At 39.9% G+C, this 19,308-nt stretch overlaps 1 protein-coding gene across 2 annotated transcripts in view; it reads left to right on the plus strand.

Annotated features, from left to right (window-relative positions):
- LOC150084526 (protein king tubby 1-like) overlaps positions 1-19,308 on the plus strand; it is a 100,508-nt gene that overhangs the window by 27,758 nt on the left and 53,442 nt on the right. The window contains exon 1 of one of the 2 annotated variants that reach the window (XM_090375287.1): positions 8,930-9,175. The exons of the other annotated variant lie outside the window; for it this stretch is intronic. Within the exon in view, the coding sequence (XP_090231413.1) occupies positions 9,149-9,175 (27 nt within the window). The 5' untranslated portion in view covers positions 8,930-9,148. Of the gene's footprint in view, positions 1-8,929; positions 9,176-19,308 lie in introns of those variants that run through there. 2 annotated transcript variants of the gene reach the window in all.

The following is a 19,308-nucleotide window of genomic DNA, read 5'->3' on the forward strand; positions in this document are numbered from 1 at the left end:
GATAAAGCCTGTAATGCACTCAAAGAATCGGAATATATTTATTTACCTTTGGTATTGACAAGTTCAAATGTAATCTAATTCTAACTCTATGACATGCTCGATTACAAGCTCTGCACTGTATATGCTCGATTCAGGAAGAATCTACAGGGATATTATAGTGTCTAGAAAGATACACGATTCCGACTTCGATCCGCCTGTGTAAACTGGCAGGAAGTCGGAGTGCTCAGCTCGGTGTGCTGAATAACGCTGCAGGTACACAGATGGAGTCTCAGACTTTACCCATTTCTCAAGGGAAAATTCGCATGATGGCATATGGACATACCAGGGTGGACGAGTTTGCTTTGGTGTTTGTGCAACCTTCTCTACCATGATGTTAAACTCTCTGAGTAGCTCTTGGACACGAATTCCAAAAAGCTCGGTTAGCAGTCTGACGGGCATGGTACAAGTTTTCCCAACGTGGCGCAAACACGGATGTCCATGTAGGATGGTCTGAAAGGGATTTCAGTTTTAAAGCATAGTTTAAAGACTATGCGACGTAAGCGTTATCGCTTAAGTCGAAGCGATAACGATGGTTCATTTGCTTCAACGTATAAGCTCTGGACAGGAGATGTTCGAAATGCTCCAGTAGCGATACGGATAGCCTGATGGTGGACAGGGTCCAGCCATCGAAGGACACTTTCTCTGGCTGAGGAGTATACTTGGGACCCGTAATCTAGTTTGGATCGTACAAGTGCACGATAAATACGCAGTAAGGTACACCAGTCCCAAGTCGCAAGAATTTTGTGTCTGACACTACTGCAATAGCATTTCGTCCGAGCATTAATTCAGGTTCAGGATGAAGATTACGCTTACGACAAAAGTGTACGCAAACGGTCTTCTGCGACGAGAACCTGAATCCATTAGCAAGTGCCCAGGAATTAAGGCGAACCATGGCTTTTGCAGTTGTCTTTCAAAAACCCTCATGTTGCATGACTGACAAAATATGCTAAAGTCATCAACATAGAGGGCACTGTTTACAGTTGGAGAAAGCTATTCTGTGACGGAATTTACTTTGATGGCAAAAAGCGTGACACTTAATACTGATCCTTGTGGTACTCCCTCCTCTTGGCGAAAGGAGCGAGGATCCCACACGAACTTGGAAAACAGGTTGCCAAAAAGGTTTTTAATAGGGAGATGCCCTCTAAGACCGAGGCTATGCAAATCTTTTAAGATGCCGAATCTCCAAGTTGTGTCAGACGCTTTCTCCAGGTCAAAGAATACCGACACCAAATGTTCTCGTTTTATGAAAGCATCCCGGATGGACGTTTCCAGTCTAAAGTCTAATTAAGTGATCAATAATTAATCTGTTCTTTCGGAAGCCGCACTGGATGCTGGAGAGAAGATCATTCGATTCTAAATACCACAATAAACGAAAATTAACCTCTCTCTCTCTCTCTCTCTCTCTCTCTCTCTCTCCAGGATTTTGCACAGACAGCTGGTCAGAGCGATAGGACGATAGTAAGGATTTTCGGATCCTTTCCTGGATTCGCAAAGGCTAGAACAATTGCCATGCGCCAAAAATCAGGAAATTGCTCTTTTATATGGATTCTGTTATACAGAACAAGCAGGCGATCCATAGATGTTGGTGAAAGGTGTTTAAGCATTTCACAATTGATGCCAACTGGTCCTACAGCACTTGCTTTGGAAAGATAGTGAGCTCTTTTTAGTTTCTGCAGAGCGAAAGGCACGTTGTAAGGACAAAGGCCTTTTGGTGTGAAATTCGTGCTTGTTTTTCTCTTTTATGTTTCAGGACCAGGAACTCTGGGGAATATCCTAGTTATGTTTGAGAATGTTTCTCCAAGAGCATTGGCTATTGTAAATGCTTGGCTGGTTGATTGTGGATTTATTTGGCGCATCAGCGTCTATGGCCATAGTGCGCCAACTGTAGATGGCTCTACAAGAGTGCATCCATTATATTGTAGGATCGAAGAAGAGTGAGATATTTTCCTTTCATTATCCGGATTTTTTATCCCAGACAACCTTAATTCTGGTAGATTGGGTAATAGATGATAAAACGGATCCATGATTCCTCTTAACTCTGACGGCGAATGTAGCGCGCTTTGGCTCGTGCACGTTTAAAGTCTATTAGATTGACCTTGGTAGGATATCGGCAGAATATCCCCCATTGCGAATTCCAACATGGTTTGGAAAAAGGTGGAAAACGGGAAGATATTTTCGGAATAGCATTGGCAGCTGCATGGACAATATAATATTTTCTGTGATGTACTGACTGCATCATTGATAGTCTCCTGACTGACTGCATTAAGGTCAAAATTTGCCTGATGTTGGAAGGCATTCCAATCAGCCTTATCAGTCTTCACCGTGGTAACCTGAAAGGAACACACTGTATCCCGCTGTGTAAGCAGATTAGCATAGGGAAGTGATCACTTCCATGTGGGTTCTCCTCCACTTCCCAAGTGTATGAAGGGCGTAGAGAAGGGGAGCAGATAGAAAGATCAATGGCAGAAACCGTACGGGTAGGCATGTGGAAGAATGTGTTGGTTCCCACATTTAGAAGGGAGAGATCATTGTTATTTAGCATATGCTCTATGACTAATCCACTTCCATTGTTGCTAGCACTACCCCAAAGGGTGTTATGTCCATTGAAATCCCCGAGAAGTAAGAAAGGGGGAGGCAACCGAGTTACAAGATAATCAAGGTCTTCCTGGAAGATGTCAGTCCCAGGAGGCAAATAAACAGAACAGACGGTTAATAAAAATCCCACTGTAAGGCGAATTGCAACAGCCCCTATGCTGGTTGTAAGTAGCAAGGACTGAACTGGGGTCTGATTGCCCACAAGGATAGCCACTGGATCGTGATTTTGGAGGAGGGCCTTTATGTCATCAACATCTGATGAACCACGACAATTCCACTGTAGGAATTTAGCCATTATTTTGGCTTGGTGGGTCCATCAGACGGCTTCCGAGGTGTTGACCTGTTACTTTTGGCAGTCTTGGATATATCTTTTTTGGCGAAGTATGGACGTTGTCCTGTGTCCATTTCTTCCTCCGGAAAGAGTTCCAAGATTGATTCATCCGGTACCTCCTTATCCTCTACATCCATTGTTTCTGGTATTACGGGTGGCTCTAACGAACTTTTTGGCTTTTCTTTGCCACTTGATTTTGGTAGTGGTGGAGCACTAGCAGGTACGGATATAGGAGTGGCAGCTGACTGTGTTTTTTCGGTGGGCTTTTGTGAACTCAATAAATAGCGTGCAATCGGAGTGAATGACTTTCTTGGTGGTATAGTCATTTCAGTTTGTGTACCGATAGCGCACTTCGTAGAAACCTGAGCATATGAAGGCTTCCCACTTTTTATTGATTGCATGCGTTTTCTAGCCTGCGGGTAGGAGATATTGAGCTCTATTTTTAGTTTTTGGATTTCGTTTTCATCCTTCCACCGCTTGCATGCTGTGGAATAGGCAGGGTGCTCTGATTGGCAGTTTACACAGATCGGTTTGGAAGCTGAACATTCCTTGCTCTCGTGGTCTTTCGCACCACTTGGAGCCCAGGCAGGGTTACCACGACAAGATGTTTGTGAGTGGCCGTGTTTTTGACATTTAATAGAGCTTAATGGGTTTGGAATGTAAATCCTCACGGGGCAGTTGAAGTACCCTGCCTTGATGGAACTGGGAGACCGTGGGGTGTTAAATGTTACGATGAGAACTCGAGATCTACATCCGTCCGCATTGATATTCTCTTGATAGCTGTCACTCCTTTTTCTTTCAATTCAGAGCAGATTTCTTCTTCAGAGACTTGAAGAAGATCTCACTCTGATATGACACCTCGTGAAGAATTTAGAGTTTTGTAGGAGCGGGACAGGTGATAGGATTTTTTCCGCTTGTTTTGCGCTTGATGCTTCGACCAAATGGTCGCCAGAACGCAGTCGTTTAGCGGATCACTTCTTGCTCTTTTTACAGAAGTGATTTCATTATTTTCACTTCGATTGGGTAGGAGTCTTGTTGGGACCCCAGAAGAAATAAGATTTAAATTACTTATATGAGTAAGATAAAAATTTCCGATGCCCTAAGTACTTCACACAGAACGGACCCATACGGGGGCGATGCTAATTCGTGAACTAGGAGGCACTGCGTACACGAATGGGACGCCAAGTTCGCTTGGGAACACCATACCCACTTTTCCAATAAGCCTTGATCCCGTCCCAGGACCAAAGGGAGGGAGACTTATGGGAACGCAGTTGACCCTAGCACTAAGAACCACCCACCGATTGATCCCAGTTGGGCCGGTCCGGGACCACCTGTCTTGTCGAAGCAGGGGCCAAAGTGGGTGTACCAAAGTGGTTGCTCTTGATATTTCAAAGGCTTTCAATCGTGTTTGGCATAAAGGTCTTCTGAACAAACTTCCATCTTATGGTTTGCCAACTGTGTTTTGTAATTGGTTATCCAGTTTTCTCTTTGATCGCTCACTGAGGGTGATGGTAGATAGCTCTCTGTCTTCTAACTTCTCCACAAATGATGGTGTCCCCCAAGGTTCAGTTCTTTCTCTCACTCTTTTCCACTTGTATACTAATGACCTTCTTCGATTTACCGGAAATCCTATCCATAGTTTTGCTGACGTTAGCACATTGCATTCCACTTTCCAGTTTGAGAAACCTTGCCCTGCTCAATCAGCTTTAACTTCTCGAAAATCTGCTACCAATTCCTTAAATGCCGATCTTCAGGTAATTCTCCAGTGGGGCAAAGACAACTTAGTTGATTTCAACCCTTCTAAAACTCAGTCTTGTCTTATATCTCGCAAAAAGGATCTTCTGCTCCTATGCTTATCTTTAGTGACACTCCGATTTCCAGGCAAAATGATATATCTCTTTTGGGGATTACCCTGACTTCTAATCTCTCTTGGCACAAGCACATTACAAACATTGCTTCCTCTGAATAAAAAAAAAAACTTGGTTTTCTCTTTTGCTCTCGGCGTTACTTTTCTTCCAACAGCTGCTCACTCTGTATAAATCGCAAATCGCTCTGCCATGGAATATTGTTCCCACATCTGGTGGTGCCCCCAAAACCTTTCTCAGGCTTCTTGATTCCATTCAGAAGAGGGCAGTTAGGTTAATTAATGATTCATCTCTAACAGAGTCTCTCCACTCGCTGTCTCATAGACGCACTGTTTCTGCTGCATGCCTCTTCTACAGATACTTCCATGGGCACTGTTCTTCTGAATTGGCTTCTATAATTCCCGCTCTCTCTTTCAAAACAGTCCGAACACGTGCCGCCACCATCCAACATCCATTTACTGTCCAACTTCAAACCCACAGAACCAACTTTTCATCTTCCTCGTTTATTCATTCAACTGCCGTTTTCTGGAACAACCTTCCTTCATACGTATTTCCTGAAAATTACAATCTACAGAAGTTCAAGTCCAATGTCAACAAATATCTTCTTTCGTCTTCTCGAGCTCCAACCCAAGCACGGTACTAATACCTCTCGTGTTTGGAGTTTTCTTAAAAAAAAAAAAAAAAAAGCTGGCGGCCCCCCCCTTAACCACCAAGATCTCCCTTTCCGAGTTTCCACGGATCGGTATGCACGGTTGCACACGCCGGATTCCAACGATATAACCCTGGAATTAAGGTATGGGCGTTTGAGCCCAGTGAACCTAAACTGGAAGGCAAGTAGCATCTCTGGGAGGTCCTCACGTACAGGTTCCCACGTCGAGGGGCACTTAGTACGGATCGTTGTGGTACTTTCTCTTGTTGGCAAAACACCAGAGAGAGAGAGAAAGTATGGACTTGAAACTGGCGATTCAGCAAGAATTTTTAATAAAAACGGGAAGGTACCATAAGACCAAAGTTGTGCAAGCCTTGTAATATGTTCATTCTCCTGGCTGTCGTAGGCTTTCTCGATATCAAAGAAAACTGCTACCAGATGTTGGGATTTACTAAAAGCATCACGAATATGCGTTTCGATTCTGATTAAATGATCCAAACTGATTAAATTCTGATTAAATGATCGGAAACCACACTGTGTTGGAAAGCAGACAATTTGTTTCCAAATACCATAAGACGAGCACTAACCATTCTTTCCAAGCACCTTGCACAAAGAGCTTGTCAGAATGATGGTTATTTGGATTTATAGGATCCTTTTTCTGGTTTTGCGAAGGTTGGTTTGGATTTTTATGGCACAAAAATGGCTGTGGTTATAATGCGCACTTTACGGTTTTGCGAAGTCAAGAACAATTGCCTTTCTACACGAATCCAGAAACTCTTTGCCAAGAAAGATTCTATTAAGTAAAACTAGAAAATAATCCTTAGATTGTGCTGGAAATGTGGTTTATCATTTCATAGTGATGTCATCTGCAACAAGCACTTGTTCGTGAGCGAGTGAGTGAGTGCTGCACTTAACTCGATCTGTATAAAGGATTCCCGTAGACATCTTCTTTAATCCCCCCCCCATGTAAACAAAGGTAGGAAAGATGGGGTGCAGATAGAGAGTCAATGGCACTGGTAGTACGTAGGCATATGGGAAAAGGTGTTCGTCCCATATTTAAGGGAGAGAGCTCGTTATTTTCGAGCGTGCTCTATTTTCTGTCCCCTCATATTAGTGTCAGCGCCAACCCATGGGGCATTATTGTTCATTAAGATCTGCTAACAAAAGAATACAAATAGGCAATTGCGCGGAGATCATAAGGTCTGTCTAGAAGATGTTGGTCCCAGGTGGCAAAAATACCGAACAAACTGTTAGAAACCCTACAAAGAGGCGAATGGCAACTTCCTCTATGGTGAATGTAATCGTGAGTAGATTCATCCTCAATTCTGTCTTTCCGTATGATGCTAACATTGGGCAGGGTAGGGTCTTCATTGTTGTTGTTATTGGGTTTTAGAAGCATCGGCAACTAAGATCCTGTTGCTCCGTGTATATTGTCTGGTCAGTAAATTGTGTGTGTTCTGTGGTTGATTTTCTGTTTGCTGGACGAAAAACCCGAGTTTCCGGGAGAAAAAACCATGCCTGAGAGAAACTACCCTCGCCTGAGTCGTCTAACTCAGCCACGTTGTGAAAAAGACACAAAAAAAATTCATCGACGGGATTTGAACTCAGATCTTTTCCACCCGGTGTGGGGAGGATGGAGATCCTACCAACTCTGCTACCCACGAAAACTGGTCTCCATTTGCCATTAGATTCCTGCAAACCAGGGCATACTAGCTTGTGCCTCTGGATAAGGGCCTTGATGTCATCAACATTGCACAGGAATCCACAGAAATTCCACTGCATGAATTTGGCCATTAAACTGGTTAGCACCCGTTTCTCCCTGAAATAATTTAGATAGACTCTCGTGGGAAATATGTTCAAAAACTCAGAAATGTGCTTAAAAAGTTCTCACCACATTCAGTTTCCAAATATCACAGGATAATAACCGAAAACCAAAACCTGTAGTCGGTTTAATCATCTTTTCCATCTATTTTATTTTTCACTAGACGCTGGTATTTTAGTTTGGCTCAACTCAATTCTTTTAAAAGATAGTATTCTTTCAAAATCCTTTCTGAAACGTTTAAATATTTCTTTTCTTAGATATTTCTCGTCGCTAAAACTGTTATTCACAGTCTTTGTGCAGATTTTCTTCATGATCAGATATTAATTTGTTCTCGTGCGCTGATTGGCTGCTGTTTTATTTGGAGCCTCAAGTTGTGGACATCGTACTTAAATTAGCTAATCTTTTAATTCTTTTAAATCCCTTACATTTATTTACTTACTCCACTAAAGAGAGTATAAATGGGAAGGGAAGTGCATATATTGAGGGTCTACAACAACTACCAATAAGAAAAGAAGCTTAAAGTAACTCCCGAAGACAAACAGGGAAGGAAATCTCAATCTGTCACACATTTAGTTGGACACGTTTTGCCTATTTGCGAGCAGAAAGTAGCTCGTACGCTTTGGGTTGTGCAATGACAGATGTCAAAATATTGCACGCGATATGCAATCCATTAGTCTGTTTTGTTACTAGCAGAAAATCGAAATGTTTTTCTGAATATAGAGAAACGAACTGCAAATGCATGCACACCAACTACTTTATATTCCAAGTTCCACCACGCTACCCACTGCTATTATTTGTTGCTTGTTAAAAGGGATTACGATAAAACCGTTGAATTTTGTCTAAGGTTTCGCGTTTATTTCTTGGCGAGGTCATGGCATGGACAGATTTTTCTCAGTAATGATAAAATTCATATTCACTACCAAACATTCTGTTTATCTTCGCTCGATAGCATCATCCATTGCAAATAACATTTTCAAGCTCACTGCTTGGCTTAATAACCTACCAGACATAGTATTTCCTTTGAAGTAACTGACGCTTCCACCAGATAAAAGAAGAAAAAAAAAAACTAAATGTTTACGCTCCCTAAATCCGTGGTCGGACTACGCACAATAATGATTCGAGTCAGAAATGGCACGAGGTGGTCAACTAACGTCATGCAAGCGCAATAACACCAATCTCTACTTAATTGCGAGTTGATGGCATATCCATCAGTGGTTCGTTATTCCGAATGCCACCCAAACGTCAAGAATGCATTAACTTCACTTCACGCAGTTCGTACAAATCAGGTCAACCGTCGACGTCTGTTCTATTGGTTGGGAAATAACTTCGACGAATCTCCCCAAGGGAGGGCGTTGTTCGCTTTCACCGCTCTTTCAGAATGTCACTTAGGTTCTTTGCAGTCGTTCACTTTCGATCCTCTTACTGACCCCGCTGCCAACATCCTGTGATCAGGTGACTTCCGCTACTGCCAAGTGTTGAGGTGGAAGCCTCCAGATCTTAATTACAGACTCGACTCTCTCTCAACACCTTTGGGGAGAAAAATAAAAAAAGGTTTCCTCGTCGGCGCTGCACAAGATGTTACCGTAGCTCCGCTCTGTCGGCTAGTTTGTCTGCATCGCTGCGATCGTGTGCGCCCGCCAACGTTCTTCGCGAGCGTTGTGGGGCCCCACACTTCCTCGTGCTTGAAAGCAGCACCAGGAAGCGTAATCAATGTGTTTCGGCGCACGTTTGCAACTTTCGAGAGACAGGTTGGAGGATCGGGCTCTGGGGAACGAGTCTCGCTCGTAAAGTGCGCGTATCGGTCAGGACCTGTGTTATCTCTCTCGCGCCTGCAACTCTGAGCAATCATGATGCCTCTCATGCTAATAGTGATGGTAAGTCTGTTATAGCGTTCTTTTTTTTTTTCAATTAAAGAGCCTCCAACTCCCAGCTCCCCTTCACGCGCGTGGTTTCCACGTTACTGTGTTTCCATGGAAACACGGTAACTGTCCCTGACCTAGGATAAGCCTTATCACGCTTAAAAATTATTAAACCGATGGTCCTGGTGGATAAGGCGATACCACAAATAGATATCACGCATCCTAATTAAAGTCTAGGATACTTCACCCATTTGTAAAATTTACTCAAAGGCTGGATCGAAATCTTTTACGTCATTCCTGCCTGTACCCATCATTTTACAAGGATTACTTCTTATGCTAGTTCTGGTTTAGTTACTTTCAAGTTCACCATAATATTTATCTTTTTCCTCTGGCTATTTAACGATCTCTTATCCCTATATTCAATGACCAATTTGATGGTATTAATAGAAAGCATAAAGTTTTGCAACAACCCTATTTAAACATGCTGTATTTATTTATTATATTGAATAGGATATTTCAGCACCAGAATACGATAGAAATGTAACAAACTTCTTAAATGTGCATGTCATACTTTTACTACATGTACTAATTTAATCCAATTTTCTTGGTGGGGGTTACTGAGCTGCATAAACGCCACGAAGTGTGGACTACGCAATTAATAACATTGTACAGTATTTAGACCCAGTACGGTAGAAGTTATCATGATTTTTTTTTTTTTTATCGAGCAAAAAGATGTTGGTATTCAAAGGCTTCCATCTTTTATAAACAATATTATTCAATTACAAAGATCATTCAAATAAAAACCGCAAAACCAACATAACCTATATATCATGCAAAAACTGATGAGTCGTATGTCAGCTTAGTGAATGAAGTCTGCTGGAAACACGGCGCCCTCGTGGCACCATCTGGTGGTTGTATGGAAACAGTTAATTTTCAATATGGCGGTACCCTTGGAGTCAATGGTAGGGACGTGATGTGTAATCTTATTTGTGATTGCAGAACGAATAAAACTTGTTGAAATCTATTGGAGAACGTTGGACCAGTGTGGTGAAGCGTGGATGAGTCAACGGCAATTCTGTGGGTGGGTAAATAAATTTAAGAACGGTATTGAAAGCTTTGAAGATTTTCCTCGGTTAGGGCAAGCAATTGCCACCGCTTGCAAAACTGGGGTTGGCACAGTGCATTTTCGAAAAGTGCCCCGGATGGATCCCTGTGAGATTAACCAAATTGGATGGCTCAATGGTGGCTTAACAGTGACTTAATGTGTTGGATGACATGAAGGCGAAAGAGAGACCTTCTTTGAACACACAGGGAGGAATTTTTATTGGTTTGTCTTTCACTCCATAGCTAAGTTTATTATCCTGGAAATTCGAGTTCTTCGTCTAGAAAAACAGGCAAACCACACGCAATTTATGGACATTATATACATGTGAGTGGATGAAGTTGTTCTTGGAGTAACCTTAATATGACAAAGAAAGTGACGACTACGCTGAACATTGGCATGCAACTATTCTTGTTAGGGAAGTAGAGTTAACTTTTTTGGTTTTCATTTGAATGACCTTTGTAGATTAAAATTCTAAGTTGAACCTCGTTAAAATTATTGAAGCTATATTGTCTCTCTTCGTTCAGCTTCTGGCTGCATGTAGATGGCTTGACTCAACACGAAGCCATCTTGATAAAAAGCTGGCTCTGAAATACAGTGTGTTCATTTCCATTGCCAGAAGTATAACTTTGTGAATTTCTGTCCAACTCTATTAGGGATAAGACGATGACTTATATATCATGTGAAGTAACTAACAGGCAATGCTTCAGAATTCAATTCACATCATTCGACACGCAAAATTTAAGAATGAATTAAAATGTGCAAAAAAATGGAAAAAATATATATTTAATAGAGATTATTCAAAAATACGTACTGAATGGAAAAAAAGTAGCACAATACCAATTGTGAAGGAGACTAAAACAAGGTAGAAAATTATAGAGGAATAAAAATGTATATTACTGAAATTATACAGAAAAGTAGCGTCAGAATATCTTAAGAATATTCTGGACTTTCAAGAAAGGAAGGTACTAAAGAAAGATCACAAAATAAAATTAGGAGTTCCGCGATAAGAGATGAATGCAAAATTGAAGTGATAAAGAGAGATAAAAGTTAGCGGACAAAAATAGGATGAACGCATCGATCTAATGCAAATATAAAATTCGTAAAAAAATTAAAAGGCGGAACAAAGGGCAAAAGAAGCCGAGGAAGACTTAAATTAAGATAGAAGGATACCATTAGGAATTGACTGAATGGACTCTGCAAGTTTAATGATCAAAGGAAGAAGCCGAATTTCGGCCATAGTGACAGAACAGTTCCACCTTGCAACAACTTCGACTAGTTCCTTGTAGAAGGCAGCAGGAAGTTTTACCCATTCCTTTTTCAGCACACTCACTAGCTAGCTATAGAAAAGGCAAGATTGACCGCCTTCTGATCCAGCGTTCCACTTTATTCGAATGTTGCTCGGATTCAGGTCTGGACTACGATTTATTGTACCTCAAACCAGATTTTCACGCTGCTCCTGTACAGAATGGAGCAGTACTGATGTCGTTGTTTTTGTTGTTATTGGTATTTAGGCCCATCAGGAATTGGGGCCTATGCGCCGTATATAATATATCTGTAAATTGCGTGTGTTCCGTGGTTGATTTGCTGCTTGATGGACCCAATTTTCGAAAATAAGAAACATGCTGCCCTCTCCTAAGACCGCATAACTCAGCTATGTTGTGAAAAGACCCGTAAAAATTCTTCCTGTTATTGGTGGAATTTGAACTCGGGTCTTTTCCACCCAGTGTGAGGAGGACGGTGATTATACCAACTATACTGGAATGTGAAGACTCCATTTCCATAGCGATGCCAGATTGTGGACTCCACGAAATTGTCCACGATATCTATCGCCATACAACTGGAATCGATAGTTTGTGGCACTGCAACCAACGGTCCGAATCCCAACTACGAGAAGCAGTCCCGCACCGTAATACTGCCCCTTCCTTCCATGACGCGACTCGTTACTGCATGGTAACTGTTTCCAATAACGTCTGGAGTTCCTTGGTATGATGTAGAGCTTTTGAGCAGCAGCTGCAATAAAAATCCATGCATGCAGATTCCTATGGACAATATGCTCAATTACAGACACTTCTCTGGACGTCTTGACATCGCTCAATTCGAGCCGAACTAAGTAACTCTTTGAAGAAGGTGGAAAACTGGTGGATTATAATTGGCGATTCCGATCCATCAATTCGCCACTCAGTTTTTGATATCTACATTACTGCGAACAATAATACTGATATTACAAGCTACCAGATGTGTCCAGGCAAGGCGCCTACAACATTAGGAAAGTTGCCTGCATTCTTTTGGTGAGACGGTATTTACAATTCTACTTTTGCTAATTTGAATGGCGAGTGGAATATTTTAAGAGGTAATTTTAAAGAAAAATCTGTTTCATATTCAAACTTTTGACGTGATTGATAGTAATTAAGAAGTCTCCGCTGTTACTTGAAAGCTGAAAGAATGACCTTTATGGGCGATGACTAATATTTTAAAGAACAGTGTGTAGTCCAGGTTGTTTGGGAGTTGAATGAGATGCGACCACAAGCTTCTGAAAGATAATAACTATGTGCAGAATATCTTAATGCAATATTCATTCAGGAAAGTATTGAAAGTAAAGGCTTCTTACTTAGTGTAATCAAATATTTTCAGTCCTTCAGTTGTCGTAGATGGAAATGTAAACAGCAAGGTATATCATTAAAATGGTACGTGTACGTTAGATCGTAAATAAGTGGGCAAAAGTAAAAGAATTGTTGTGTATTTTTGAAGAGAGATGAGACCTGGTATTATTTATGCATAAAAAAGTATAATCGAATCGTACCTGCATATTTAAATCTTTAGGGGCAGTTATTTCCATAAGTAAATCCATCGCGGCTTGTGTACATTGAGTTAATGGAAATCTTCGGTCGGTCACCAGCAAAATTTCTCAATTTGCCCGCAGATATTCATAAGAATAAAGGTTCCTTCCACGTGGAACGTTTGAATGGTATCTAGGATTATACATTATTTATTTTCCAAATAATTCGGAATGTTTCCGATGACTGCGTCAAAGAAAGAAAAATTCGTTCGTTGAACTCCAGAGAAAACGAACATCCGACGTATGTTGATGAGATATTCAGAGAATCGAGTTGGAATATTTAGAAAAGCAGAATTAATAAACATTTCCTTGTAAGCTCCAACGCAAATAACTCATGCATAGTTTCATCGAGACCCTGATTGATATTTGAAAATCACTGCGTGCTTTTTAGATTCTTCGAGATGGTAAAAAATGCGGGATTTCTATATTTTAACCGTTTAATTCCAGTCGAAGGCGGCTTCGTTCCTCGAGCACTACCATAAGTGACCCATCATGCATTGGTTTCTCAAGAACATTCCCAGTTGCAATCGCACATAAGATTACTTCCTGCAAACTTCTATTTTAGGGTCAAGGCTTTCAACCCCCTTCCCCAGTCAGAGTTTAATTTAAGCTCTATCAGTAGAACGTCCTCCATTAGTACGTGCTTCGCATGGATCGAAGAACCCATTACGGAATTTAATCTCCTGCATGCCTCTTTGTCCCTGCCGCTGTCTGCTTTTCGCTATTTTCTGTCATTTAACGATTTTTAACCGTCCGATTTCTTGACTCTTTCTTAGTTTCTGACCTTTAGGATTTGCTAATGGAACATACATCGCTGTCTCCAAGAAGATGTCTTCATGAAACTGAGATGATAAGAACAGCCTCGGCGGGAGAAAGTATCCGGAAGCAATTCTCCAATGATCCACTTCCAGAAACCGTAACTGGTATTAATTAACTCTGAGCAATTCCACTCATATTTTGTAACTTCGTGCAATTCTGCTCGAAGTTACAAAATGTGTAGTTTGAATACAATCAAGTTTAAAGATGAACGGTATACAATGAAATTAAGTGGTACGCTCAATAAATATACAATGAATCAATAGAGAGAGGGTGAAGGTCATAACGCGTGGTTAAATAACAGGAACAGAACAATTCAAGATTCCTTGGTTTTAGTGGGGGAAAAGTCAGAAAAAAAGGAGAACACACACACACACACATACAGGAGATAAGTTAAGTGCAGTAAATTGATGAATCTACGTGTAATGGAAGTATCGACGGCTTCCAGTTACAGTCCTCAATGTCCCTACATTTTTTTATGCGATCCCTAAACACGAAACGTATTAGATCGTGTAGTACTTAGTATTGTACTTGGGTGAAGGTTGAGAATATGAAAGAAGATACATTCTGAAATTAGACGAGAGATAATTAATTAACCTAGCTGCCCTGTTTTGAACGGAGTCTATAATCCTGAGAAAGGTTTTGGGGCACCGCCCCAGGTGTGGAAACAATATTCCATAGTAAGGCGGGTTTCAGATCTGTACAGAGTGAGCAAGTCTTTAGATGATAAGTAACTCCAAGAGCAAAAGACAAAACCTAGTTTTAAATGCAGAAGAAACAATATTTGCGATGTTCTTATGCCAAGAGAGATTACAAGTCGAGGTAATCCTTAATAGAGATATTATGATCTCGTGAAGAAACACGAGTGTCACCAAAGATAAACATATGAGCAGAAGAATCCTTTTTGCGAGATATAAGACAGGGCTGAGTTTTAAAAGGATTTATATTAACTGTTATCTTTCTCTTGTTAACTGTTATCTTGATAGTGGATATTCGAGAAGTTAAAGCTGCAGAATAAGATTTCTCAAACTGGAAGGTGGAAGTTAATGTGCTATATCGGCAAAACTATGGATAGGATTTCCAGTCCATGGAAGACTGTCATTAAAATACAAGAGGAGTGGAGTGGGAGAAAGAAATAACTGAACGTCAGCATTAGTAGAGAAGCTAGAAGACAGAGAGCCGTCTACCATCACTTGCAATGAGCGGTCAGAGAGAAAACTGGACACTCAATTACAACGACAGTTAGAAAACCATAAGATGGAAGCTTATTTAGAAGACCTTGATACTAAACACAATCAAGAGCCTTTGAAATGAAGAATTTCTAAAGAAATCTGGCAAACTTGGGGCTGTGGATTTTGCGAGCTGATCAACACGAACCGGAGGAAGAATGGCAATGAATCCTACTCTTATTAATTCGTTTCGATTACTATTTTTAATTATTTGAAGAAACAGTTCATGGTGGATGGCCCAGCCGACATAAGGACATTCCTTCAGCACAACCCATAAACTATTATGGAAATGTGAGGTTTTGCTCCAAGTGCCTCAGAGAACTTTTAGAGGTCTACTGCATTCTCTTAGCCTTTGCATACCGCGTCCGTATTTATACTGACGTCATGCATTTTGGTAGGATAAATCATAAACTGCTGTAACCACATAAATCTCTATATAGCAACTAGCCAGTCGATCGAGATCATTAAAGCTTCCAGTTCATAACGAGGACTGAATCGATACAGCCGATATCCCAGTAGCCTTCGGATGGTGTGGCGACTAAAGTGCTAATTAGTCACATGGAATCAAGAGCTGATAATCAAATCACCACAGTAGGTCACATACCAATCGATTCAGGCGCCTCTACTCGAGGATTACTAATCATAATTGCTCGGTTCATTTGATAAATGGATATTCTTTGCCGTGAAGTCAAACTGTTGCAGTAGTAATGCTAGAAAGTTAGTTGGTGGACGATCTGTAGCAACGTGCTCAACTCAATGAACGAAGTATAATTTCGCTGGATGAAAACTCAAAAGGTCCTAAAGCTAAAAGAACAAAGTTATTTTTTTATCTTCAGAGATACTGAAGAAGAAATGTTTCACCGAAAGAAATTCGCCTAGGTGTGCACCATTTCATTATTTTTTGTGGTTTTAAATGAAATGTGAATACCCCGTACCTCTACATAAATTTCTTCAGCATTCGAAATGAGCTTCAACTGTCTCTGAACTATCTTTGAATAATAATTAAGAACTGCATCGTCGAATAAAAGGAGCTTAGTTTAAGGTGTTGCAGCTACTGTAGTATAAACCCAATGACAGAGAGAGAGAGAGAGAGAGAGAGAGAGAGAGAGAGAGAGAGAGATGCACGAGCAGAGCTTTTATCTATTCAGCAATCTTTTGTCATTAATTTTACTGCTGCCGAGCCTGAATGAAAACTATCGATCAGATGACAAGCTCTCAGAACATGCACTTCACTAATAATTAATGACACCGAATGAATCCAGAAAATTTGTCGCATCCTGATTGTGATAAATTATGGAAGCACCCACCAGATGGCTATTCTCTGCCTCACTCATTCGACACGTTATTTTCCTTCATTTTATCCGGAACCCTGTGCGAACAACTACAATTATCTCTGTGGTTTAATGGTCACCATCTATTTACATGTATGCACGTCTGAGCAGCTGTCAATTCTACACTTTTTTTGTCTTAAACGGTGCGAAATTAAAGTATGGAAGTATTTTCTTTTTTAATTAAGCTGAATAAAAAATTCCGAATGATATTTTGGAGATGATCACGCACCCAATTGGCCTGAAGCAACAAAACAGTCGACAATCGATACAACTTGTTACAATATCACAAGAGCCTAACTGACCCTCGATATTATCGTCACCGAAAACCTTCAAATTTATCACAATGTTAGCTGCCCACCAGTTACCTCAGGTACCTTGGATGTGGTCTCTTCCTCATTGCAAAGACTCTTCCATGGAAGTTTTCGTTTCAATTACAATGGCACTAACAGAAATTATCTGCATGATTTTCAATCATTTCTCTTTGGCTGGACTACCGTTTTAAATCTCTTGATCCTAATAACTTGTTAGGTCATATCATTTAAATTATTCATGTAGGAATAAAATTGTCTCTTGAATTAATGGTTATCGACCCTCTTTCTGGTCACTTGCAAAAGTCTCTGACTACAATTTCTGCCCATTCATACCTTTATCTCTACTACATTCCGATAGTTCTATTGCATTCTCATCATTACTCCTACTATTAGAGAACCCATTGAAACTTTCTCTTAGTTTTCCTATAGGAAGAGATTAGAAGAATCCTGAATAATCTCCGGCCGTCTTCAGATCCTGACAAGTAGAGAAACATACAGAAAACTGAACTCCAACGTTTTTACACTCTTATTAAAAAGGTTTTTTTTTTCTGTTACATGGAAATATGCCCATATCCACTCAATTTCTAATCGATGAATTATTGCTGCCCCCACGGCATTTACTCAACCAGTTATTCCAAGTAATGAAGAAATCCATCGACAATTAACTCTTTACTGTCTTGAAAGCTTCCACCTAATTAACCTGACCCAGTGGTGATATCTCGGCATATGTTACTTACCAATGAGCAAATTTGATGAAATGTTTTGAAGAAACTTAAGCAGCTGCACTCGATATTTCAATGACTTTCAATAGGATTTCATTGAACAACCACATAGGTAAGCTTCCCTCTCCAATTCAGAAGTTTCAGTTGGTTAACCAATGCATGTGATAACTCTCTGCCTTTAACTTATTTCTAGAGTCCTCTCCACACTTTTTTATTAATGAAAGGTGGATAATTCCTGCTCTGCACGAAGAATAACAATTTTCCGAATATTTACCATGAATTCTTTAAATACTAATGGCTAGAAGTTTTCAGTTTATACAGATTCTACAGAAGATGCTTGCTCATTGTAATTTCTGCGACTTCTGCATTTTTTTTTTTTTCCAATTAATTGTTTTTTCGTTTTCTATGATAAATAGAAGTAAAGTATAGTAGTCAACTTAATAATCTTAGTAATTAACTGAGAAGTTAATTACTAAGATTATTTCTTTATAGAGCACTTAATAAAGTTATAATTTTACGTTCTGTAAACTTATGCGTTCAGTTTACATACAACTGTATATTATTTATTTTTCTTTCCCATATACTTTTAGGTATCATTTCTACTGTATATGAATCTGTTCACGTGTCTTGCACAAGCAACGTCACATTCACGAGTCTTGCACAAAGAACGTCACGTTCACGAGTTTCACATAACAATACACGCTAAAGCGTGCATGGACTGTTTAAAGCCAAAAATAATGCATTAAAACTACATTTAATTTATGTAGTTTTTTTTCCACACAAATTTGTATGAACAAAGAACAAAAAATTAATAATATTCGGATTCTGTTTGTCCGATTTTAATGAAATTTAGGATGGCTCGACAAACCTTTCAAAAAGAACTAAATGTAAAATTTCATGAAATTCCATCCACTGAAAGTCAAGTAAATACAAAACTCTGTAAAATGATCAGAAATGAGTGTAGTGTGTGTTGCTTAGTTGTTTTTGGTTACTTAGTCTTTAGTGGATTAAGTTTTTACATGCATATATGCGAACTCGCCTAATAAAAATTAATTACTGTAGTCCTAAGAGGTTACGATTTATCACACTCAAAAAGTCTTCAATAAAGTATTAAAAAATGTCATAAGTAAATCCCTTCAATCCTCACCAATTCTCTATGGAAGAAATACAGCAGAAGAAATTTTAAATTATTGCATTTCGAAAGATACTTTCAAGTATAGCAATTCTAAAAATTAACCAGCCAGTTAATTTTTTTCAATGAAAGCAAGGATTAATGGTCTTTCTTGACGTTGAAAAACAACATTTACTGCTTTAATTAGTAGAATGACCAAAAAAGTAACATTCACTTCATGGAATGGGATGTTAAATAAAAACTTTCTTATGGTGCTCAGATATGTTTCCTTTAAGACTTCCCACAAGCGTCCACGATCTTGTCGTGGTACAGAGTGAAACATAAGGTATTCCATTAAATGTGAATTGGATTTTATTGGAGTTACTTTCAACCTTTTATGCTTAGAAAAATCAATTATTTCACCAAATTTAATTATTTTTAATTGTTTTACCACAGCGTTACAATCGTGGACACACGCTGCTAGCACGTGCAATGCAACCACACATGCTGGTTTCCCAGAGCAGTTAGTTAAGACAATTTGAAATGACTCCGTCCACTGAATCCTTAATGCAAGAGGGCATTCACTTTTATTGGGTGTGGCCGAAGGAACTGTCGCTGTTCGCGAACTATAATAATTCATATAACCGCGCCTTGTTCTAAAACTGCAGGAGACCTACGTGATTTCAG

This window comes from Mastigoproctus giganteus, chromosome 6, assembly GCF_048544385.1.
Source record: "Mastigoproctus giganteus isolate SK-2022 chromosome 6, ASM4854438v1, whole genome shotgun sequence".
Taxonomy (NCBI): domain Eukaryota; kingdom Metazoa; phylum Arthropoda; class Arachnida; order Uropygi; family Thelyphonidae; genus Mastigoproctus; species Mastigoproctus giganteus.